Source organism: Amblyomma americanum, chromosome 10, assembly GCF_052857255.1.
Source record: "Amblyomma americanum isolate KBUSLIRL-KWMA chromosome 10, ASM5285725v1, whole genome shotgun sequence".
NCBI lineage: Eukaryota > Metazoa > Arthropoda > Arachnida > Ixodida > Ixodidae > Amblyomma > Amblyomma americanum.
Genome location: NC_135506.1, coordinates 123,212,665 through 123,238,587, shown reverse-complemented (window position 1 = coordinate 123,238,587; position 25,923 = coordinate 123,212,665). Strand labels below are relative to the sequence as shown.

Genomic DNA, 25,923 nt, shown 5'->3' with positions numbered 1-25,923 from the left:
ATCTGCCACTGATAACAGTTGACGAGCTATGGAGCATTTTATGCAGAATGAATCAGTTCAAGCCACCAGGATATGATGGCATCCGTCTAAGAGATCTTTACAGAAATTTTGACGTTTTGAAATAAGTGCTTATGAACATACTGAATGGTGTATTCAAAACTGGTGACATACCTCAAGAACTTAAAACATCTGTTGTCAGGCCGATCTACAAACACGGGAAGAAAGGTGATTGTACAAATTATAGGCCAATCGCAATACTTTCATCAATAGCACATATTATGGAAAAGCATGTTGCATATGTTATGGAATCATTCTGTGAAAAATACTCTTTGAACAATGCTGCGCAATTTGGCTTCACAAGGAATAGAAGTGCTACACTTCTTGAAGAATTTCCTGACTATGTTAACAATGCATTAGAAAATAATCGCATTGTGTCATCCTTATTTCTGGATTTAACTAAGGCATTTGACACGATAGACCATATGCTACTACTCGAAAAATAAAGCTCACTTGGTTTTCGCGGTCATTTTAACAAGTTTTTTGTCAATTATTTTACAGATAGGTTGCAGTGTGTGATGCTTGATAATACGCACGGAGATTTAAAAAATGTTAAATTCAGTGTACCTCAAGGAAGTACACTTGTCCCACTGCTTTTTAACGGATATGTATCTGATTGAGTTTATTACAGCTTAAGTCAAACATTTTTTAACACGCTAACGATACAGCACTAGCACTTCAAGCTACTGATTATCGTACAGGCGTAGAATCATTTCAAACAGATATAAGTGGAGTGCTTGACTGGTTCTCGCAAAGTTTCATTTTCTTATACGTTAACAAAACTAAACTGATATTCTTTAAAAAACCCCATAAAACTGTTATTTTAAAACCAACCACTGTATCTTCACGCATCCCATTGTTACAAGTGTAATTGTAAAGCTATGCAAATGGAGAGAACAGTTCTCTATCTGGGCATCTACTTTGACCAACACCTCACATGTAGCGACCACATCGTCTACCTCTCGAGAAAGATAAGGGCTATTGCGGCTATGATGTATCACCTTCGTGGCAAATCTCCGCTTCATCCTAGACGATTGATCTATACAGCATTAGTAGAACCTGTTTTAAAGGACGGCATTATTGTATATGGTTTCTGCTCGGAATACAAGAAAGAAGCATTAAATGTTATCCTAAAAAGAATGGTGAACACTATATCTTACGCCACCAGATTACACTCGGTTGACATGAAAGGGAAATACGATGAGTTAGGCATCCTTCAGATTCGTGAACTCTTCCACTTTGTTGTGTTAACGTGGTATTATTATTCAAATGTATATAAGACTCCCGTAAAAAAAGATGTCACCTTGAGAAAAACTGAAATTTTTGTTAAGCCACGGGTTCATACAAACTATGGTAAAAAGATGCGCAATTCTTATGTACCAGCTGTATTTAAGAAAATTCCCGATGATCTATGTATTGCTAATAACAAGCGTAGGATGATGAAGGACATAAGAAATTGGTTCGAAAATGTATTGCCTTGTGTATAGCTTGAGTGTTTTCAAATGTGCTTTTTTCTCTGTGTTAGCGTGACTGTTTAGAAAAGAAGTGTATGCATACAGAGTTACTTCTCCACCTGCTGCCTGATCAGCCAACAAGCAAAATGTGCTTAGGCAGATCACAATGTATAAATATGTACGCATACAGAGGAATAAATTTTGATTTGATTTGATTTGATGATGACCCCCCATTGATACTGAGGAAAGGGAAGGCGCATAACCGGCTCCCTGAGTCAGTTGGCATCTTAGTTGCTTTGTGGGGTGGCGGTCGTGTCCACTTGCGAGAGAGGCAGTCATGGGCCTTCGCTTTTCTCAACTCCAACTTAGGGTTTACCCCGCTAATGTGTCTACTACCGCATGGTGCTGCTATGGTCTAGCGTCTAACGCTCATCGCGCAGCGCCGTCGTCTGCTCAGCGGCTCATCTGTGAACTGCTGGCCGCCGCCGCGACACGAGATTGTAAGGTCCCTTTGGGTTTCGCACTGGAAGCGTCGTGTGTGCAATCACACTGAAAGAACAAGTGAACTCCCATGGCGGAGCCCCGGCGTCCAGCTTTTAAAAGGGGGCGTAGAGGCCTCTCCTGAGTCAATTTCTTCCTTCATGATTGTAGCCATGATGACAGTTTGAAGCACCCTCGCCGCCTTCTAGGTCACTGCTTGGAAAGAAACAGAGGTCTTTGTGTTCACCTTTTTGCTGAACTCTTCCCAGAATATTTGTTTGTTAGGGGAAGGACATCACGCTGTCTATTCCATTCTATCCAACTTCAAGCATTACTTTCATGAGCCAAGCATTACTTTCATGAGCCAAACATTTGAAAAACTAACGTCTGCGCTAGCTGTCATTGACGCCCCAGTGAAAATGTTGCCATCTCACAAACGCGTTTTGATATATATTTTTAGGTGTGACAGTTGACTCAAATATAAAGTTTAATGATGTTGGCCAGGGCGTTAATAAAATCGGTCTTGGAATAAGGGCTCTTATCAGAACACGACCCTCTTTCAGTTTAGATACATTGCTCTTTATATATTACACATTTATACACTCCCTTATTAAATACTGCATTACTTAATGGGGTAGCACGTACAGAACCCATCTATCTAGGCTCGTTTAGTGCAAAAACAAGCACTCAGAATAATGATTTTCTCTTCTTTCATGCTACCTTCGGCACCCTTGTTCCAGCCACTGCATACCCTGCCCCTTGAGCAACTACACAAATTTCGTGTCCCGTATTTCTTTTTTAAATCATCACTAAAATTCTTGTGTGAATTTGTTTCCTGAAGATACTTTACTAACAATAATATTAGCATGTTTTGCGTTGTCGAAGAATTTCTTATTACCAAAAACATGGAGTAATTATGGCAAGCAAGCAACATTTTTTCTTTCATCTCCACTTGGAACAACCTACACCCTTCACTGAAATTACCAGTGTCATTGTTCAGGTTAAAAAAAAACTTTAAAAGCCCACATGTTTGAATATATAGATATTTAATGCGTTCCTGCGTTTATAAAATCTGTATTGCAATTACCTGCTGTACATTTTTTGTTTTTTGTTTGATTCCATTCTTTTTGTCATCACGGACTGCTGTGCATGCGCTAGTATATTATATTCGTCTTATGTAGCCATAAGACGCCCTATTTGCAGTTTCTGCTTTTGGGCCGTCTTCTGTAACCCTATAATCATGAATTGTACCGCAAATCGAAAATAAAATGTTTTTTTTTGTTGTTAAAAAAATATTTCCGGTGATTGTGTGCTCCACGGCGCGTGCGCAATACGCCTTTGAACGTAGCTGAACTGAGCTGGTGCAATTTTGTTGCTGCAGTCCCTTATGCGCTGTGGCCAATATAAGCGCTTCGGAAGTGTATTAGGGGGCTTACGCCCGTGCCCAGGAGTGCGGGGCATACAGCTGTGGCTAAAAAATGGCGGCGCCAACGCACTGTAGTCACCACAGAATATGTATAATTAGTGCTGCTCTGAGGATGACAGTGCCGAGTGCTTTGCACAGCACCCTATATGGATGATATAACCAGCGTTCCTAACTAATTGACCGCCTTTTATCTTACCAATAAGGTACTCAATAGAGCTACGGAAGGCCCTTTCAAGGCCTACGAAAGCAATTGGAGCATCGCTGCCATCAAAGACGCTTAGCGCACATCGTAGATATGTAGAAAATCTGCGCATGGCCTTTGTTCCTCTACGAAGTCTTTTTTACAAACTTGAGCATTGAAGGCTACATTGGCCTTACCTCTATTTGTTTCTATTTTCAGATCAAGATCTTAGAATATATGTCAAGGTCAGGGTGCACAGACTCATGTCCCTTCATGTTATAGTAGAGAATGATTCAGAATCGACACCTTGGGTAAGACACACACTTGCTGAAGTTGCGATTAGCTCGCACAGCTTTGAAATGAAAGTGTACGTACATACATTACAGTATAACGACATAAAATCAACTACTAGAGAGCCACAAGTTTCACACAAAATGCGTTTTCGCGTAACTGTTACTCTTTGAGGTCTCTTACTGTGACATTTGTAAACGGCATTTTCGGTATGAAAGGCAATCGTTTGTTTTTTTCATTTATCGCAAGATTACTTCTGCTCTAGTGAGAGTATATTATCAAATAGGCAGGAGCTGCCAATAGTTGTTCTCATGTTGTGAGTAATATGTTCAGATAAGAACGGTAATCGAGGTCCCATGACCATTTTTTGTTTTCAATTAAATTTTTATATGTGATGGGTAAATGTGTCCACACAAAGGAATGAACCTTAGTTTTGCATCGAACTTCATGGCTTTCTCGGAAAAACATCGTATGTCCCAAGAGGTGGAGAATGTCGTTTTTGCCACTTCGCAAAGTTCCAAGTTTGGAGCATCACTGTATGCACAATAAATTGTTTCCGCGCATAAGTATTTTTTGAGTACTTTATTACAACTTGTACTATACGAAGAAATAAAAAAACCGTTTTCTTGCTGTGTCAATCTTCTGAGTAAAAAATCGCAAACTTCGCTTCCGGAGCTGTGCGGTGCCAAAAAGGCACTTTTCAGGGCAGCCTTAGGGCAAGATGCGTAAAGTTATCCTGACTGAAGCTTTTTCTCTGTATTTTTCAGCTACTTTTAATCACTTCAGGCAAGTTTTGTAGCTCTACACTTGACCTATATTTTTCAATATGGCCTCAAAATTGGCAGAAGTTCAAAAACGTCAAAAAAGTGACAACTTAGACTTGAGTTAAAAAAGACATAATCGAATTTTATTTAAATTTGCCCTAATAATACTCAATACTCGATAATTTTAAGGCACCAAAAAGTGTTGCATTATTATGTTTTAAAGTATAAAAATAAATACAGAACTGAGTTCATGTTTTTGTTACCTAGAATTGCTTATTACTGCCTCTTAGAAATAGTAACTGTCAGAAATTTGATTTAGCACTCACTGAACGTGGTTACATTTCATTTACCACAATATGCGAACCATCCTGAATGTTTGTACAGCTTCTACTCGCTTGTTAGCGGCGTTCTTAATGCGTCAAAATGGGAATAAATTCGCTATTTCACCTGATTAACTGGCTGCTGGCGGTCAAACGTTTTTTTTTGTACTCTCTAATTTATCATCGTAAGGTACATTGGTATATAATCACTTTTTTTTAAAATTAGATCATATGTCGGTTCTTAGAAAAATTTTTATATATAAAAATTTATATTAATGTGTTTCTGAAGCCGACGTTTCCGTACCTGCATCTGTTTACCTCTGTGTTCAAAGGTTCTGCAGGGCACTGTCAGGAGACAGAACGTCGTCTTCTGAGAGGAACAATTTATCTGCAAGATTTTTAATCAGGAGGAGTTTTGATAGGAACGCAATTTACAAATGGGATGCCGCTTTATATGCAGATTGCAATTCAGGAAATCGTAACAAGAAATTAACGGCAGCAGTTGAAGTCGGTATGCGCACAGTATATTGTCCAGCACGAAGCACAAACCAGATCACAGTCTCTTCCATTCCGAAGCAGCGGTGGAGGCCACGCGGGATGTACTGCCTTCATTTGTTTGAACATACTTCCACATATGGAGCGTCTGAACTCCAGGCACTTTCTTTGCCATTTTCCATTCTTCCTTCTTCGTTTCGCGAAAGTCTGCAAGCTCCCTCTGTGGGAGCTCCAGAATGGTGATATTCTTTAGCGTTCCTTGAATTGCGTCTACGAAGCCGCAGGCTGTTTGTATTTCCTCACTTGCAGGCTTCCGCAAGTTGTGGTGTGATGCTCGATGTTTGACAAGCCCACCAACGCTGTCGCAAGCATTTTTGCCGTGTCCAGTGGACGAAAACATCCATTTCGTCTCTTGACTTTCACTGCGTTGTAGCTCATGAAACTGATATTTATTCTTGAAGTGAGCGACGGGGCTCCCGCTCACATATGTTATCTTGGTGTAGATTGGCGCGTTGTCTTCGAGGTGTGCTTTGGTTTTTGATAGAGCCAAGCATGCATGAGCTGAATCATGGGACATATCGTCGGAAATAACGGCCGAGTTCCGAGTCGATTTTCTTGATGTGACAACGCAGGTGAACACGGTCACCTGCTTTTTCTGCCAATGGTACGCTTGTACTGCGTCTGGAAGCACAACTGTCCAGTTTTCGGCGAAATCAAAATGCAAAACAATTGCACCTCTCTTGCAGCTGTGTTTTTCTTCATGTATTGCTCTTGCTTGCACAGATCTAATATAGTTGTGGGGAATCCATTTCATGGTCATTCTTAGAAATTCTTTCATAAATGATGAAGCGGTTAGAGTCTTTTTAACGAGCTCACCGTATTCCCATGAAGCAATCAACACCTCGTCCTCGCTGCTCATTTCAAAATTTTCCGAAGTGAAAATGCCATCTTGTGGACAGTGCTCACAATTCCTAAGGAAACACGACGCAGTAGGTTCCTGGCATACGCAGAGGCTCTGCATATATCTTCGGGAGAAAGCGACCTTCCGGACGCGTTCTGCAGTCCCACGAGGCACAACTGAAAGTTTGCACAGCACACACAAACACACACTTGCCACTGTGGCGAGCATTTCACCCACTTAGGACGCAAGGATATGAATTTTGTGAGGCCAACCTGGGAGGCAGGGTGAGCTTGCTTGTAGAGGCGGAATGCTTCTCGCAAGGACCGCGTCATGAAGCGTTTAGGTATCCATTCATTCCCTCCCTCCTTTTCGATTCTCACAACGTCCTTTTTGTTCGGAGTCTGTCTAGAGCAATCGAGTTCATCCATGGTGTAATATTCTAAAACGGTGGTAATGTCTTCCTGTTGTGGTTTACATCTTGTATATCTCTCCTGTGTTGACCATACGCCTTCCTCATCCACCATCTTCTTCGATTTTTGGATAACGTACCTCGTTGCCTCTGGAATAACTTCCTGCACATATTTCACGGTTAGGTTGCGTGGTAGCAGCGTCAGCAGCTGGCAACGCTCTTGAAAGGGCGTACCCCTATTGTAGGCAGCATGTAGGTTGTCCTCCCAACTGCTGCATTGCGCACACTTTTCTTCTGACACACGCGAAGTCTCTGAAACATTATATGCTGCCTGTATCCCCGATTGTATTTTCGTCACCATAGCTCTTGCCACCTCTTCCTGCTTTCATTTTGCATAGGAAAGTCTGAGGCGTTTTTTTAGAGCGCTCGGTGGCTTTAGGGGCGAGATTTCGGAGGTAAGGCTGACACTTGAATTTAAATTTTCTACGATTTCTTCCCCAGGGCGGAATTCTTCTAATGTTTCGGTTGACTCTGCCTGCATATTATCTATGTCTTAATTGAACCGATGGTAACAATTCTGACAGAATAACTCACTTTCTCGTACTCAGTGAGCTTCTTCGGGAAGTAGGACTTTTTTGAGAGCAGCGACATTGAGTGTTTTTACATTGAGAAAATTACGTCCTTTTTCAATTCTCTGTTTGTGCCTTTTTTAGTAGTCGGCACAAAACGTTCGCCGCGGAAATATCTTCATGAATGCAAAAGCTCACCGCTTCCGGAGATTATCGCGAGACAGAAGAGCAGGTGACGGATGCAGGGCCCAGAGCTGCTTTTCCAAAAAAAAAAAAGATGGACAGATGAATGGATTTTTAACACAGGCTGCCCACCGTCGACACTGATGTTCTTTCGGTCTGGCGTACGAGCTGAGACTGAGATACCAAGTATGCTTGTCGAGAGAGCGCTCCAGCGCAGAGAAAACGCGTGAGTACAGATAACGACCCCACCGGGTCTACCAGGCCTGGAAAACGACACACTAATCTCGAGATCCGAACAACATCCGCTCACAATGGTTATCTCGGTCGAAGGTCGAAGGCTGAGGCATAACTGCTAGGCGTTCGGTGCGTTGCGATGAAAAGATGATAGCGGCGGCTAAAGCCTCGGTGCGGCGGCGGCACACATGATGCTGTGAATTTCAGGGTCGCGCCGGGGGTTATGTAGCTATAGGAGCGGCTGCCAAGCGCGGTTCATCCCTGGAGCGGCGGTAGCAGTTAGTCACCTTGAGAGTGCGACGGGTGCATTAATTGTTTGCATAAACTACCCCTACACACACGTCACTCCAAAATAACGTGCTGAAATATGCTTACAGTAATTTAGGTCCCACCGTTAGAACAGTACGAAAGCGAATAGGAGCTTTAAACCTTTGATTGTAATAAAAAAAATGCTTACAAATTACACTTATGAACTCAGCAACTGTATCGTTTAAAATTTACTTACAAAATACCAATACTAAAACCAGCTTCTGACGATTGCGCATCCTAAGAGGGAATACTGAGCAGTCGTAGGGATTGAAATCATGAAGTCAGTTTTGTATTTATTTTCATACTTTAAAACAATATAATGCAATACTTTTATAATGCCTTAAATATATGAAGTATTGAGTATTTTTAGGGCAAATTGTAATAAATATCGATGGTGAGTTTTTTTTTTATAATTCGAGTCAAAGTTGTCACTTTTTTGACGTTTTTGAACTTCTGCCAATTTTGAGGCCATATTGAAAAATATAGGTCAAGTGTAGAGCTACAAAACTTGCCTGAAGTGATTAAAAGTAGCTGAAAAATACAGAGAAAAAGCTTCAGTCAGGAGATCTTTACGCATCTTGCCCTAAGGCTGCCCTGAAAAGTGCCTTTTTGGCACCGCACAGCTCCGGAAGCGAAGTTTGCGATTTTTTACTCAGAAGATTGACACAGCAAGAAAACGTTTTTTTATATCTTCGTATAGTACAAGTTGTAATAAGGTACTGAAAAAATACTTATGCGCAGAAACAATTTATTGTACATACAGTGATGCTCCAAACTTGCAACTTTGCGAAGTGGCAAAAACGACATTCTCTGCCTCTTGTGACATACGATTTTTTTCCGAGAAAACCATGAAGTTCCTTGCAAAACTAAGGTTCATTCCTTTGTGTGGACACATTCACCCATCACATATAAAAATTTAATTGAAAACAAAAAATGGTCATGGGACCTCGATTACCGTTCTTATCTGAACATGCCCATATAATTTACAAGCAGGCAGCTTACAGAAAACATCCTTTTTCTAGTAAGGAACCATGTTTTTCGTGTTCTCTCCGCTTTTGCAAGCGAGATCTTACACAGCGCGGATGACGTTCTAATAACTGACAGCGCTGCTCTAAGAGATCTGAGAGACAGTGCATGCGTTTTTATGTGCGGTTTTCATCTTATGTGATATTTTCATTTTTCGTGGTGAAAAATACCGATGGATTTTTCAGCATTTGTATGGTTCCAATTTTTTTTTATCACAGGTTCAAGACACAAGTGAGAAGCCGCTTTGTTCATCTGTGTTTGCATCGAATTATTGCATGCGTAATAGGGAGAATAGGCCCCTTTTCAGGCAGTTAAGCCTTTTTGGTTTCCCATCTGGAGTGTGAGTAGAGATAGCAAATTATAGAATGAAGCCCAGTCTACGCATTTATCGTACGATTACTCAATAGTGCTAAAAAGTACGATTTTTCTTTTGTTCTAAGCAGCTTATCTCGGTGGAAAATGCCTACCACACTTGTAACTGTGTTTACAACAAAAAGAAAATGATTTATTTCTCTGTGATAACTGAATTTTCTCTTATATATTGGAGCTACGGCTTCTGACACTGCAACAGGACACGTGCCCATTTTGTGTTTTGGCTTACCCGCCGTGGTGGCTCAGTTGTTAGAGCGCTCGGCTACTGATCCGGAGTACCCTGGTTCGAACCCGACCGCGGCGGCTCCGTTTAGATGGAGACGAAATGCAAAGGCACCCGTGTGTTGTGCGATGTCAGTGCTCGTTAAAGATCCCCAGGTGGTCGAAATTATTTCGGAATCCTCCACTACGGCACCGCTTTCAGCCCCTCTTTTTTTCCCTTCACTGGTGGGGGTTCAGTGGTCCGCCGAGATGTGAGACAGATACTGCGCCGTTTGCCTTCCCCAAAAACCAATTATTATTTTCAATTTTTCACCCGCGGCCGCGTTACGATGGAGGCAAAACTCGAAAGGCACACGCGTGCAGCGGACTCTGAGGGCGCATTAACGATACTGAGGTGGTCAAAATCATTAGAGAGCCCTCCCGTACGGCACCTACTTCTCACTTTCTTATTTTAACTTTTCATTCATTTCTTCCCTCCCGGTGCGATAAGATGTCGAACGAGAATTAGTGTACCTTTTATTTCGTCAAAACCCACTTTTTATTTTCGAAATTAACCAAAGTTACACTTTCCCTCTAAGTAATACACTTCAAAAAGACCTTCAGTTCTACATTCCTACAAAATTATGCCCCCAGAAAAATTCCATTCCTCCATTTCACTGAGGCCGCTTTCGCCGGCATTAAGGAATTCTGCTTGCACACGCGAATTGCTGCAGGAAGCACCATCAGACAACAGGATGTTGTACATCGGACCGGTTTTTTGGCTGTGGCAGCGTTTCCACGAAGAGAAAACACAAAAATATCCGTATTGCTCTGCGATATCAGTGAACACCTTCCGAAATAATTCCTCTTTATCGCATGCTTCCTTCACTCCCTCCTTTACCCATTTCTTATGGCGCGGTACTGGCGTCCACTGGGGACTGAGAGATGTACTGCAACAGTTTTGTTTCGTGATGAAACAATTTATATTTTAATTCGCAAAACATTTTTCCACGTCTGCTTCCGGTCTGAAATTAGTAGGGATTGGATGAGGAAGTTTGGTTTCTCAGTCGATATCTGGTATAATGTTTAATTTTATAACGTATTAGAGGTTAAGATAGCTTCAACAGACGGCGCTTTGAAAAGAAGAGGGGGTGAGGAAACGACGTCGTTTTTGAAGAAATGCATTAGCTTTTTGGGGCGAATGAGTGAGTGAGTTTAGACAACGGCAGTCTTTGCGGTGAGCTGTAGGCAGGACGAGAGTATCGGTCTCACAGGTAAGGTGGCGTGGTTGTGGCATCTTTGACGGTGTAAAGTGCTCATGATTTAAGTATGCAAAGGATAGTGTGTGTGTGTGTGTGTGTGATGAAAATTCGGTGTGAATGCGACAGGACAGCATTCTAAAAAGGCGTATACCGTTAAGCGCTAACACTTCCCGCGTACCGCAAGGTACCACTGGGCAGTCCCATGTGGCACAGCGTCGGAAACTGCAGGCAAAAGTCGGGCCAACTTGCCGCGTCGGGGAAGCTTTCGCTTGCGCACCCGTTAAGCGGTGACAGTGGGTGGTTATCGTTAATTTTAATGGTTTGGCCAACAAATGGAAGCACTCAGGTAAAGAGCTTAGCCCCTGCATTATTATCGACACACGGGTAGCCAGGTGCAAATCTCGGTGTGAAAAAATGAGTTCGGGGATAGCAAAGTACGCGCAGTCTTCTGTAGGAGCGTTGTCAAGCGGGTAGCTTTTGTTTCGTGGGAGAGTAGTATTCGATCTCGCGGCCACTCACTAAGACAGTGCAGGGATGAAAAAAAGAAAACCAGTAATCACTGCCTGGTGCCCCTTTCGTACCCACAGGGTTGTGTCGATCTTGCTATCGAATGTTTAGAAACTACTGACATCTTAGTACTGTTGTCAGGGTATATTGAACAGAATTTTCCACTAAAGAGGCAGTGCTTGCTGAATTGAAGTAATTGTCCTCGGGTCAGGTTACGGTAATTAGTGAAATCGAAGGCACCAAAAATAAATTATCGCTACAGAGAGAACTATTGCCGATTTAATTCACAGGATTGCCGATGTCGAGAATTACTACCGGAATCTGGCTATTTTGAAAACAGACGTAGAAAGTGTGTAATGAAACGTAGAAAAGACTATTCAGTTGGTCCGGATCAGGACGCCCGATTTGATGACGACGAGAACCGCACACCGTGATGCCTTTTGATTTTTTGCGGCCTTTCCTATCCTAAATCGTTCGAAACATTTGCAGAATCCTAAGAAGTCATCATTCGCCACTGGTCCGACCAGCTAGATTTGACCTTAGATAGTAAAGATATCGAACGGGCACACCGTCTTGCGCGTCAGAACAGGGGATGGCAGCATCCTATAATTGTAAAATTTGGATACTTTAAGACCAAACATATGATCCTCGCAAATGGCCACTAACTAAAAGATAACGATTTCAGCATTTTTGGAGGATTTATCTCGCCGTGTTCAAAATTTGAGAAAGCAACTTGTCGCGTTTTCCAAATCAAAGAAGCCTAAATTTTATTTGCGGTTTAAAACCCTAGATATAGGCCCACAACGCAATTTTTTTCTTAGACTGAGCAACCAGCAAAGCAAGTATTGTAGCCATCCAAACGTGCTCTGGTTCTAATCTTTCGTTTTCGGCAATCTTTACTAACATGCCAAGCTTCATTCTAAACCGAGGGCTCGTGTCCGACATAGTGTTGTCATCTGATAGCAAATTGCTGATGTTCAGATAAACGTGGCTAACAGACGGCATTAGAGGTTGGCCAGGTGCTAGCTGATGTACCAAATTTTTGTCGATCAGATCATGAAAACACACGTGGTGGAGGTTTAGTTCTAATTGCAGCCGGCAACCATTCATCATGCATTGATCTTAACATTAAATCCGACCTTGAATTATTTGGCTCATCTGTCGTGCCGCAACATACTATGCGCTGCTGGGTGTCTGCAACAGGCCGCCACACAATACCATAACTTCTGCCGCCAACTGAATGCCATCTCATCCTATCTAACCTCGCAGTATCCCAAAGCTGGCATTCTCCTTTTCGCAGATCTTAATTACCCAACTATTGAATGGCATAAACTGATACTCTCCCTACATAATCGAGCTGGCGCAAGGGAAGGTCTTGATATCTGTTCGAGTTTTAATAATATTCAACTTGTACTAGTACTTACAGGTGTAGTAAAAGAGACTGCAAGTATTCTAGATTTAGTACTGACTAGCCATCCTGAAAGTTACTCTTGCATTACTTACTTGCAAGGAATTAGTGACCATAAAGTCATCCATGCACTCTTTAATTTCAATCCAACTGCGCTCCACAATCTACGAAAGGCAATCCGGCTGTATGATCAAGGCAACTATGAAGCAATGAACAGAGACCTCCACACCTTCTTTCCATCTTTTAAAGCAACTTTTCAAAGACGATACTTCCAGGGAAACCAGCTGATATTTAAACAGAAGCTTAGATTCTTGGCAGATATATTCGTCGAGATTATTTCTTTCCATTACAATCTAAAAAGGCCGATGTTCATGAAGGCACTTAATTGAGCTCGAAAATAAAAAGAAACGCTTATTCGGCAACGATAAACCAATTCTAGTACCTGCACATATGAATAATACTACGCTGCTTAGAGCTCGTATTTTTCAGCAAGTAAAAGCGCTAAGCGATATTTTATTCATGGCGACTTGTCGAGAATCCCAAAAGGTAGCACGAAAAGTTCTGGCTAATTATAAACCCTTACAAAGCATGCTCATTTACCTTCAATAAAGGTTCAGGAGAGACTTTCAATAATGCGAAATGCGCGAACACCTTTCAATTTGCATTTTCCTGTTTTCACTAGCGGGCGTTATACGCCTTACCTATTCTAGCCACTACCATTCCGCCCTCCACGCCTGTAACCATTGTTTTTGCTAATGGAATGTTATTGGGAACACATAAAGTTAAACTTCAATTTCAGCAGGCATTGATGAAATAAATCCTAAACTTTTAAAGAGCGCAAAGGACGTTCGTGCTGAATATTTACCGTTGCGGTTTTCTCAGTCGCTCTCTACAGGCACCCATACCTGAAAACAAAACAGCACAAATGAAACAAAGGGGCAGGGAAAGGAAACACGCAATACACACTCGACCACTATGCTATGTGGCCGCAATTCATTTAATGTAATTTCTTGGTGCACCATATGCGGCTTTAGAGGAAGAATGCGTAGGGTGTATAGCAGGAGGATAAAGCAATATTTCTTGTGATCTGGCTGCGTTTTGTGGAAGCATATTCCATGTGATAGCATCTATACTGAGGTGGTATGCCTCCAGCATCGCTATGTCAAGTTTATCGTTTTCGGCATGCATGGCGAGAACAGTACGGAATGATGAACACAACACGGGAAAGGACAAGGCCATCAGTGATACTATATAGTATTTTTTCCTTAATATTTGGTGGCTGCTTTTTGGTTGGCGTAGCATATATGTCAGTGGGACGATATAGCTACCTAGCTTGATGATAGTTTGGCAAGTACTGTCATCAACATCAGCCTGATTACATCCACTGCAGGACAAACGTATCTGCCATACCTTTGAATTTAACCATGCCTAGCGCCAGCCACGGCCCCTTTAACACCGTAAAATTCTTTGTCTCAATCACTCACCTAGCTTTTCTCCGGCCCTGCCACGTTTTCCTTCTCTTGATATCCAGTTCGTTACACTTCCATCGGTTCTCTTGCCTTCGCATAATATGTCCGGCCCAAGCCCATTTCGTCTCAGTGGTTTACACTAGGATATCATTAACGCGCCTTGGTTCACCTACCAACTCGGTACTCTTCGTGTATTTTTACGTTACACTTATCATTTTCCTCTCCATAGCTCGCGGCATTGTCCTCCATTTGAGTTGAACCCTTTCCGTTAGCCTCCATGTTTCTGCCCCCCAAACTGAGTACAGGTAAGGCGCAGCTGTCATCCCGGTATTTCAGCGAACACACAAAAATTCCTGAAAATATTGGATTCAATATAGCAAAAAAATAGGTGTTGGATCACATTTTTTGCACTTGCGGACACAATATGCTGGAAACCTCCTCTAATTTCCCAGGTAATAATAAAAAACTAACTAATTCACTTTTAATTATCGCAGCTGGGTGGTTAGTCCCAATCAGGAGTTTGATGCCGCGAGAGAGACGTTGCCATATAGCTTTTTGAAATAAAGACAGCTCAATTTATAGTGCACTGCAGCGCGAAGAAATCTGACGTTACTTTCCGCGCGCGACCGAAATTGAACGCACAAGGAGCGCAGGAAGTGTGGCGTAAGCGAAGCCTCCGCTGGTGACGTGTCGTAATGAATGCAGCGCTCAATATGAAACGCGTGTGCTACCTTTCCTCGCTAGAGAACCACGGCGCTCAGCTTGCAGAGCGGCTGGCGTCGCTCGCAGTAAGAAAAATGTTAGTCATCGCCTGCTACGCGGCCGTCGCTTTTGGGAACACTGAGAAGCAAACCTGACGCTCTGCCTGTCTGGTTATCTCCGGGAAAAGTTTTTGAAATCTTTTTTTTCGTCACAAGTTTCGTGAAACAGATAGAGTTACTTGTCTCTTAGTGTGCAGATTACTGTTTAACGTTAAACAGTGCAGGTACATCCACATGCATTTTATTATATCCGTCAAGCGTCTATTTCTTTTATGCGGTGTCGGCTTGACTGCTACAATAAATGAGAATGACTTCGTGGATAGAAAGATTCTAAATAAAAACATTGCAATTTTAGCACAAAGGTGCTCCTTACCGTCTGGCTCAGTAGGGAGCCGTGTGCTGGATCAGGCACGTCCCGTACTGTAAGAAGCACTGTTACTCAATTAGAAAAATTTGTCCGCAGACGTTTAGCACTTTCTAGTTGTGTAAAAAACAGGAAAGAATGAGATTTTTACCTTTTATGGATTTAGTTGGTTGCGGCCCGCCTGGACACTCCAGGAAATAAGTAGTATATGGGATTAAAAAAACCCTTTTTCACATGACGTGTTCAAAATACTTGCCGTCGATTGCTATGCACAGTAGAATGCGGTCTTTCATGGAATTCACTGCAGAAATGAGCACATGAAATGAGCAAATGAGCTCGGGAAATCTTTTCAATTGATATCTTGATACGCTCCTTCAGGTCTTCGAGGTTCGGTGGCTCCGTATTGAAAATTTTGTCCTTAACGTATCACCAAAGAAAAGTATCTAGTGGTGACCAATTGCGCTATCTTGGAGGCCACGCTGTTGTTCCCGCCAGCCCAATCCATTGGTTGGCAAAAGTGCTCACTGGGAATCGCTCCGCGGAAAGAAAATAAATGTCGCGGGGCTCCGTGACGCTGAAACCACATTTTTTTCAACCTGGCCAGTTGTAGCTCTGAGACAAATTCAGAGTCGGGGCCTTTTAGGACGCAGTCGTTGAACTGTTTCCCAGTGAGGTTTCCGTCGAAGAACTAAGGGTGGACAATGGGGAACCTGCGCTGCCAAGGCGGCTCTGCAATTGTTCGATTCGGTGACTCAAAACTGCTTCTGCTAGCCGCTTCAGCCGCTGCAAACGCCAGAACACATTCTGCGCGATTAGATACCCGCGTTTGGCTGACAGCATTCATAGCCCAGCTTCTCTCGGCGTGGCCCAGATAGCTGACGCACGGCATGTACGCTTTCGACAGAGCGCGGAGGCTCACGCCAATAAGCGCCTGAAGGTGGCGCGGAAAAGCACTAAGAGTACTACCCAAAACTGCTTGCTCTTCTCGCTAGGCAGTGTGTTATGGCGCTGCAATCGGCGCCGCGAACTTCAGCGCAAGTTCCTCATACGGCCGTCATAAATGCAACACCAAACATCTGCTCACGATCTTATTTGGTGCTTGTGCTGGCGTAGGCAATGTGGCTTCTTGTCGCACCAATAATGCGCATTGTGCAAATTGACAATTGAGTCCCTGCAAAATTGGGCCTCGTCTGTACAAACACTTTGAGAACTAATTCCGGGTCTTCATCACATTTAATCAGGCAACAGTTGAAAAATCGATCTTTTTATTAAAGTAATTCGGTGTTAGTTCTTGGTGAAGTCATACATGACAGGGGCGGTAGCTGTGTCTTGATAGTGACCTCCAAACTGATGCCAGGCTGGCTCCGTAGGCGTTGGCGTTTTCGGTGACATTTACATCTCACCCGACAGAAACGTACGCGAGAACATCAATGCCAAAATCTTGGTTGCGCTCCCTGGCCACTTCCTTTTCTGAACATGAACTGATCCAGCAGATTAAAATTAATAAAATATTGGTACGAACATGGCGCGTGTATGCACACGACAACCAGGATGTTGTACAAAATACAGTCTGTATGCAAGCTCCGTGTCTATTTGTGCTCTCACACGAGCGATCACAATGTCCACCTTCTAGGCAGTGAAGAATGGAGTTGCGCTGGCTCGGCCACTCTCACAATTCACTTAATGCGGCGTGACGTTTTCAGCCTAGCCGGCACTTCCACACATTCAAGTAATTTGAAACTCTGGCACTACAATGGTCTTGTAATACGCGCGCCTAAAAGACGAGCTCCCGAAATGCAAACGACTGCGCTCTAAAGGAAAACGGAAGCTTACACACGCTAAGGGATCATTCACACTTGAGAGTTGTAGAGGTCGCGCGACTGTTTTGGTAGAAAAGGGACAGTACCAAACGGTCGCGTTTGTCAAAAAGCGACAGTCGTAGGCCAGTAGCTCACTGCTCGATTTTGCAGCCTCGCGACTGCGAGTCGCAAACCGCTGAACCCATCAGCGAGCGAGCCGACCTTTCGGCAACGACGCCACTCGCGGGTGCGCCGAGCGACGAACTGCGCTATCTGCTCCTTGGCTGCCGTAGTCGTCGCTAAGCCTAGCCGGTGTTGTATCGATGCCGCAGCTGAGGGCGTTTCGAACTGACCATCGCTGGAACAAAGATGCTACTTTCGTTACTGCTTTATTGTGAACCCCGTCTCATGATAATATAAAAATATGCTCGATTTCCGCGACGCCTTCAGCAGCGGTTAAAGCAGACGCCAGGCGATCTAGCCACTTGGACAACAGCAGCAAAGCGGCTATGAGAAGAAATTTGCTTGTATCCAGCAGCTCGGCATTTAACAACGACCCTCAAAACTGTTTCATTTTTGAATTTTGACTTCAGAGCAGGGTATGAACGCGAACAAAGAACATACTAGCGCATATTTTGGACGCTGGCCGCCGGCATCCAGGCTGGCTGGCAGGCCGCTGGCACGGCTGCGGTGCACATTGCCGCTATATCTTCCTCTTCGCTCAGGTCGCCACAGCACATTGCTAATATCGAGGGACCAGAGAACTTTCGAGGGCCAAGCTCGAGTGCAGGAGACGGGCGAAAACAAACGAAACTCGAAAGCGCGCGAACTGCGTCTTTGTGAAGAGTTCTCATTTCATACGAGAATCCAACGAGGAGGCGACCCGCAGGTCACCCTTGCAAGTTTGAACATCGGTGTTGTCGAACTGCGGTGTAGTCGCAGGAGACTCTCATGTGTGAATGAGCCCTAACACAACCGCAAGAACAACAGCCCGATAGCACATAGCCACTCCCGCGCAAGCTCTCCTTGCCACGCTGACAAAGGTTGTCTTTTTCGGACGTGGTTCCTGATGCCCAGCGAATATAAGAAAAGAGAAGATCAACCTAGTGAGTAAATGAATTCATGATGACGCAGAAAAACGAGCCCGTCGGGTCGCCATACGAGAACTTTCTGACGGGCTAGTTGGTACATCTCTATTAAACAGCGTGCGCTAACAGGACGTACACAGGAAACTTGGAGACAGAGGAGAGAAGCGCAAATTAGATGACGAGGCATTTGGCTATTTTTTGCGGTCCTTCCCACCTCCCGCCCTAGCCTCCTCCAATGGCTTGCTGGGTTGACTTTCCCAAGCGCGAAGCGTCTTGCTTAGCAGCCTTCGAGGGGACTAGCACGCCGCGATAGCCAAATCGAGACGTCGCGCGCGCTGAGAGAGAAAGGTTCGTATTCCTACTGAAATGGCAGTAGTACCGAATTAGTATGGAGTGGGAGCGGCGAGTGAAGGGCCCCCATCCTCAGTACCTTTGGAAGGCCGTCATGTGTTGGTGTCGGCCAAAGGCCTCAACCCCCCCCCCCCCCCTGCAAGCAGCGTAAAGTTAATATTTTGAAGTCATTGTGGGCAAAGCCAAGGTGCTTCAGGATCCGCACAGAAGCCGGTGCCCAAATCCTGCGATACGAGATTGTTACAGCTGCAATCACCGGCTTCGAATCATTAAGAAGTTGTCGCAATAGTTCAGGGATGGCGTTTTTTACTGCTTTTACATCAGGCGCCTGGGCTAAAATTACGCTCTTACCCCCACAACCTAGGCATCCAAGAAAACTGTCTGGCCCTCTCTTTTGAGGACGAGATCAGAGGTTTTTGTGCCCTGGCGTGTCTGGAAGTGTGGCTCCATTTCGACGTTCCACCCCAGCTCGCGGGCCCGCCTTCCGACATAGCGCACTATGCTATCATGCCTCGCAGTCCTAGCTTGATCCGTTCTGTGGCACATTTGCGTAATATGTCCCAGGGTTTCCCTTGCATAACATCCCGCTCGGCAAGTGATGGCAACATCCCTCCCCTTTTTGGTTCGGGCCAGGTAGGGCATGACATTGAAGCGGAACTTAACTACGTTAATGAAGTCCCGTCCGCTCAACAAATCTGTACCCTCTCTAATCCAGTAAGTTGACCCGGGGTCTTTTTCTGCACCCCTAAGGGATGCCCGTCCGCACTGGCAAGCAGTTGCTTCTTCCAGAAGGATTGGACTGCCATTCCAGAAGGAAGGACAGTGCCAGTGTATGTAGTCAATTTCTGGGCCCTGGTGATTAACTTTCTCAGGTAAGGCATACCGGCCCGCACTCTGCACGACTCGTTAGTGGATTCACCTAACGCATTTAGTCTTTTTAGTCAGAGCCAAGGAATCGCCGCCCTGAGGGACAGAATCCCGAACCCACCATCTTTGATGGCCGCATGATCAATCGAGTGCGGCACGTCGTGGGGAAGCCTTAGCCATCGTCGAACTGCTGCCCGGGTGGCCCTGTCCAACTTGACCAACATTTTGGAGGAAGTGGTACCAAGCACCACCCGATGCATTAACCTCGGAAGGAGGTAGGTACGCAACACCACCAGGCGTTGTTGTGGTTTAAAGGGCGCTGCGCTCACCCTCTCTAGCAAACCTTTCAACTCAGAGATGATGTCTGCTGGTGACATCCCGATGAGCGAAAATGTCAAGCCCAGGTAGCGCCAGGTTGTGTCAACCTCCGCCACAGGTATGTCGCCTCCTCCAATGGTGAATTGTCTTGAGGTATCCACTTTGGTGATTTTCCTCTTAGCATCAGGAAGGTACGATACTGTTAGGCTCTTAGCGGGGTTGATGCTCAATCCTCTGGGAGCCAGGTAGGCGTACAAAGAATCAAGTTGTTCCTGCAGGCCCTCCGGAGTCGATGCCATTATTATCATATCGTCCGCGAATGCCATGGCATTTACTGTCAATGGGCCGCTCTTTAATCCGACCTCCGGAGGGCAAACCGCCAGCCAACCATCTAACACCAAGTTGAAGAACATGGGGGATAAAGGGTCACCCTGCCGAACCCCTCTGGTTTGCTTGACATACTGTGAAGACCCCTGAGAGGTCAGGGCTCGTTCGGCGCCTTCGTAGAAGTCACGGACATATCGTAGGAACGGCTAGTCCAGTGATATTCTCTGAAGCCCCTCCAGAATGGCTGCCATCGTTACTCGGTCAAATGCCTTCGCTATGTCAAGTGTTGCCATATACAGTGGTTTATAGCTGCGCCTCGCCTCGTGTATTACTCCAGCCAAAAGGTGCACATTCTCAGCGCATCCATCAACTGGCATGAAGGCGCGTTGCTTGAGATCAAGAGGAATTGCATACATCAATCTCGTCGCCAACACCTTATGAAATAGACGAAGCAATATGGGGGCTACACTTATTGGGCGGAAATCCCTTGGCTCACTTGCATCGGGTTTTTTGGGAATAAAGATGGTTCGAGCCCCTTTCAGGCATACCGGCAGGCTCCCCACCAACATCAACAATGTCAGAACAATCTTAAGCACGGGAAACGGCACGCCCCGAAGTTCTCGGGCAGTGAAACCATCCGGTCCCGGGGCCGAGTCCAGTCGAGGCAATGCCGCCTTCAGTTCACCGGTTGTGACGGGTTGAAAAACGGAAACTTCAACCGCATCCTTCCCTACAGATCCGAGTTGGGAGGCCGTTGGCTCGGACCCCATGACTCTCTTCCACGTACGCAGAAAGTCCGGTACATCTTTCACAATCGACTGCTACGGGCCATCGAGAATTTCCCTGGAACATCTGGATTGACATTTCTTAAACTGCTCCTGATTCTTCGCGTATTCACCTTGGCGACTTTTTCTTCTACTCATGCTCTTCCTTTGCCATCGAGGCTGGCTTCCCGTTATAGCTGGTGGTCCATCTCGGAAGAAGTACTCTCGAACATAGTTGTTCAATGGTACAAGCGCATTTTCATTATCCAGAAACAATTTCGCGATTGTCCAGAGGGTGTCTGCCCCAAACGTCCTCGGACACGGCTTATTTACTAGTGCTCGTAATGCCTCCAAGTTCAGATGCCGGTCGGACTGAGAAGGTAAAACGTCACCCGAAGAATTTTGTGTCGTGTTCATTGTATCGTTGGCTCCGGCCGGCTCGGCTATCGCATCGAGATCTCTGCCCAGGAGCTCTTTCACTAAACTCTTATAAGCGTCCTGGCGCCTGTGTGATTTCAGGCTGTCAAATGTACGACTCCTGAACATGGCATGTAATCGTTCGTTCATGTTGTAAACGTGAAAACCATCTTGTTTGGCCTGCCTCAGGATTTGGGCTTCCCGGAGCGCAAGGCAGTAGTTCTCTTCTGGTAGCCATCGCGGCTTAGTTTTGGAAACCACAATCTCCGCGTTATATGCCACAAGGTGGTGCCTCTTCCGGTGAAGGCTCAGGCCCACTCGAGTGGTGAATGTCCTAGCACAGTCAATGCAGGTGTTGTGTGAGATCTCGGAGGACGAATCATCCGAGTCTGAAGTGAGCAACTCATTCCTTAATCTCCCAAGCGGGTCCTGCCTAGCAGTAGACGGGCCTGGGTTACAGTTTCTAGTCACACTAGTGGGTTCACTCTCATCCCGTTCAACATCGCTCCTACACGCACTGCGCCTAGCGCAAAATGCATCATGTTTACCACTAAGCCTATGCTTCCTGGACCTAGCGCCAAAAGCATCTAATGAAACGACGTTTCGATCAAGTTTCGCAGTCACCACATCGCCAACCCTACATACAGATTTTTTTCAATGTCCGTACCATCACTAGAACTAATAATCACCCTGCGCCCCACTCTGAGCCGCGTAACCACTACATCACTGTCGCATGAGTGAAAATCGTAATCCGACCCAGAAGCCGAAGACACAACAGATCCGGACTCCGCCGGAGAAACACGATCCGAGAAACACGAGGACGGGACGGGATGGCCTGGATATCACACCCCTGAAGGAGCTCCTGTGCGAAACAGAGAAATCCGAACGCTCGGCAGAAGTATCCAACCCTTCCCGATCAGGAGGGGGTTTGTCCGATCGATGATCCCCACTCTTGGTGTCCGATGCAGTGTCCAAACCCGACACCACGTCTGCGGGGCGGGAGAAAAAACAAAAACCGCTAATGCCTGATCGGCAGGCACGGAAACCGCGTCTACCGGGGCGGTGCCCCGGCAAAACGCGTGGGGAAACCCCACCGCAACGCTCTGCGAGTCTTGCTCAGCAGCCTGCGGGGCAAAGCCCGCCCGGCTGCGAGACGACGATGCAGGCAAAACACACGACTCACCAGGGTGGGAAGCACTCCAAATCACGGCAGGCTTGGGATAATTTATACTCGCGCCATCCCGGTCCAGAGTTCGTGCTCCCACACCCGAGTGGTGTGTGTCGGGGTACTCAGGGGGCTTACCTCGCAGACTACTCGCACGCCGAATCACTGTGGAGCCCGGACTATTGGATATGGCGCGGTCCAGGCACACAGTTCATGCTTTCATCAGGAGTTCAGCCCCTCTTTCCACCCTCATCTCTGACACCACTCCCCAACAGGGACTGGCTCCGTCCCCTGGGTCGTCGCCGAGGACACCACCCTCGGACCTTGAGTAGTCCTGTCCAGATCCTGCCGTGGCTGCAGGGTCGAGCACCAAGTGATCTTTCGGGGCCAAAGCCCTTTGTACCTCGTCTTTACTGGAGTGTGCTGCGTAATCTGTTACAGTCCCAGAAGGGCCCTTCGGGCCACTTCTCAGTGTCATTGTTTGTCCTTTTCCCTCAGCTCCTCGTCTCAACCGGGCTTGAGCCCTGGTCGTCATTGACGTCGGAACATTTCTTGACTGTGCTTTGCTAAGTCTGCGATGCACAGGAGGGAACGCGTCCCTTTTCAACTCGTTCCTGGGTATCACCCTCCTCTGCTGCGAACGATCTAGTACCCTCCTGGTGGCTCCCTTTTTCACCACCTCTTTTTGTCTGCACATCTTTGTGCATTTTTCCTGTATGAACAGGAGAGTCTTAGTTACTCTCGCCGTTTACCCGCTCTTTTATGGATTTCTTTACGTTGACATTCAGAGCACTGGGCGCTTCTTTCCTGTCTTCAAGTTTCCTGTGTACGTCCTGTTAGCGCACGCTGTTTAATAGAGCTATACAAGAAGTGCCGTCCCCCGCACGCACGCACGCACGCAAACACACACACACACACACACACACACACACACACACACACACACACACACACACACACACACACACACACACACACACACACACACACACACACACACACACACACACACACACACACACACACACACACACACACACACACACACACACACACACACACACACACGAACAAACGCCTGCAGATGCGCCCATCAGGGCTCTGAAAAAATTCGGGCGGCACTTTGACGATCTCAACTGCGTGAGGCGAAAGGCTTTCCTCGCGACTTTGGCTGCTACTGTTGCTGCCTCTGTGAAATAAAATTTATTCCGAAATAATTAATAATTACTATGACTTATTAAATACTAATTACGAAATCCGGCTTTTTTTACGTTCATTCTGAGCATTCCCACTATGCTGTGACGACTTTCGGCTGATGTGACGTCACACTGTTTATTCGATGCTTTTCACTGTAATTAATTAATTACTCTACAGTCCTCGAACTTGGCTTCTAGGTTCATTTTTCCTCCTTTATCTGATACAACCATTAATTTTCTCCTAACTTTTTTAGTTGCCGAGTTGTTTCACTATGCTGTGACGACTTCCGGTGGATGTGGCGTCCCACTTCTCCCGTGGCTATATCGACGTCCACGCTAGTTCGAAGCAAATTTCACATTTTTGGCTATAAGTTATGAACTAATTACTCTACAATCATCAAATTTCGTTTCTAGGGTCATTGTTTCCTACGCTATCGGAGGCAACCTATTATTTTCTCCTACCTTTAGTAGTGCCCACTAAACTAAGATCCAAGAAAGGACGGACGGACAGGATTGTGGCCGCGAGCATGAGCCATTAAAGGCTTTCGCATTAAAATCCACGGTCCATTAACTGGCGACGACTATAATTTTCCTTACCCAATCAACGAAGCAGTCTACCGGGAACATGCGCTGCCAAGGTGGCACTGCAATTGTTCCTTTTGGTGACTCAAGACTGCTTTTGTCAGCCGCTTGGGCCGCTTCAAGGCCGAGAACACATTCTGCGCGATTAGATACCCGCGTATGGCTGACAGCATTCATTGCCTACCTTCTATCGGCGTAGCCCAGATAGCTGACGCACGGCACGTGCGCCTTCGACAGAGCACGGAGGCTCACGCCAATCAGCGCTTGAAGGTGGTGCGGAACAGTACTAAAACTGAAACACAAGCTCAAACTCAAACTCGAACTCAAACTCTAAACCCAAAACTGAAACTAAGACGCAAACCCAAGTGTTGGTGGGATGAGGAGGTCAAGAGGGCGATAGAGAAACGTCAGGAAGCGTTCAGAGAACACAGATATTCCAAGAGGGGGGATCCAGAAGTTGAAGTCGACAGAAAATGGGATACTTTCATGAAGTGTAGAAGTGAGAAAACTAGAAGAAAGGGTGCCCAATAGATATCCAAAGTAAATAAAAAGGATAGAAAAGCAGCTAAAAAATTCTGGTAGCATCTAAATGCAATGAGTAATTAGACTAGGCTAGAACAAAGGTTTATCAGGGTATTCGGCTAGAAGGGGATGAAGCGATAAAACACGTAGGAACAAAGATGACAGTAAAATTTAAAGAAAGAAACGTTGCACATAATTTATCGAAGGAGAATAGGCCGGTTACTGCAATAGCTTCACTTGAGCAAAGAGAGTGGGAAAGGGCAGAGAAGGTTCCTAGTGGCGCGTCAACAGGACCAGATGGTATTCCGATTATGTTAGTAAAGAAGCAAATACCAAACTCCAAGCAAACATTAATACACATAGTGAATAAAATGATCGTGGATGGAAAAGTCCCCGATGAATAGCGATTAAGTAGAATGAACATGATATATAAGAGAAAGCGAGACAAAGCTGACGTAACTACCGTCCTATAACAGTGATATCTGAGGTGTACAGGGTGGTGATGCAGATTATCAAGGACAGATTGCAGGCTTGGGTCCTAGGGGGTGCTAGGGGAGCTACAAAATGGGTTCCGGATACAAAAGAGGTTGGAGGGCAATCTGTTTTTATTGACGCAGTGTATAGAGTTTACTGAAAAGGCACACTGGCCCCTATGGCTAGCATTTCCTGATATTAAGGGAGCCTACGACAACGTTATTCAAGAGTATCTGTGGGACATACTGGGCACATTGGATGTGGAATGATGCTGTAATTAATCTTTTAAAAGATATATATAAAGGTACCAGAGTGCTTATAAAATGGGAGAAAATGTATCGGAGCCTGTAGAGATACAGCGGGGGCCTAGGTAAGGTGTCCTCTGTCTCCTTTGTTGCTCATGTTGTACCTGCAAGGGTTGGAGATCGAGCTAGAGAGAAGCGGACTAGGCTGCAACCTTTCTTTTGTCAAGCGAGGGGAATTGATTAAACAGTCATTACCGGGACTAATATACGCCGATGATATGGTACTAATGGCTGACAGCAAGGAAGATTTACAGAAGTTGATAGACGTATGTGGTACAGAGGGAGATAGATTAGGCTTCAAGTTT

General features: G+C 45.3%; 1 protein-coding gene and 1 long non-coding RNA gene across 3 annotated transcripts in view; one reads left to right on the top strand and one right to left on the bottom strand.

Annotated features, from left to right (window-relative positions):
- LOC144106852 (uncharacterized) overlaps nt 1-7,684 on the bottom strand; it is a 106,037-nt gene extending 98,353 nt beyond the window's left edge. Inside the window, exon 1 of the long non-coding RNA XR_013309137.1 lies at nt 7,546-7,684. This is a non-coding gene — a long non-coding RNA (uncharacterized LOC144106852). The remainder of the gene's footprint in view (nt 1-7,545) is intronic.
- Nucleotides 1-25,923, top strand: part of LOC144106850 (uncharacterized) — a 142,478-nt gene that overhangs the window by 102,000 nt on the left and 14,555 nt on the right. The window contains exon 5 of one of the 2 annotated variants that reach the window (XM_077639797.1): nt 3,818-3,909. The exons of the other annotated variant lie outside the window; for it this stretch is intronic. Coding sequence (XP_077495923.1) covers nt 3,818-3,909 — 92 coding nt within the window. The remainder of the gene's footprint in view (nt 1-3,817; nt 3,910-25,923) is intronic. 2 annotated transcript variants of the gene reach the window in all.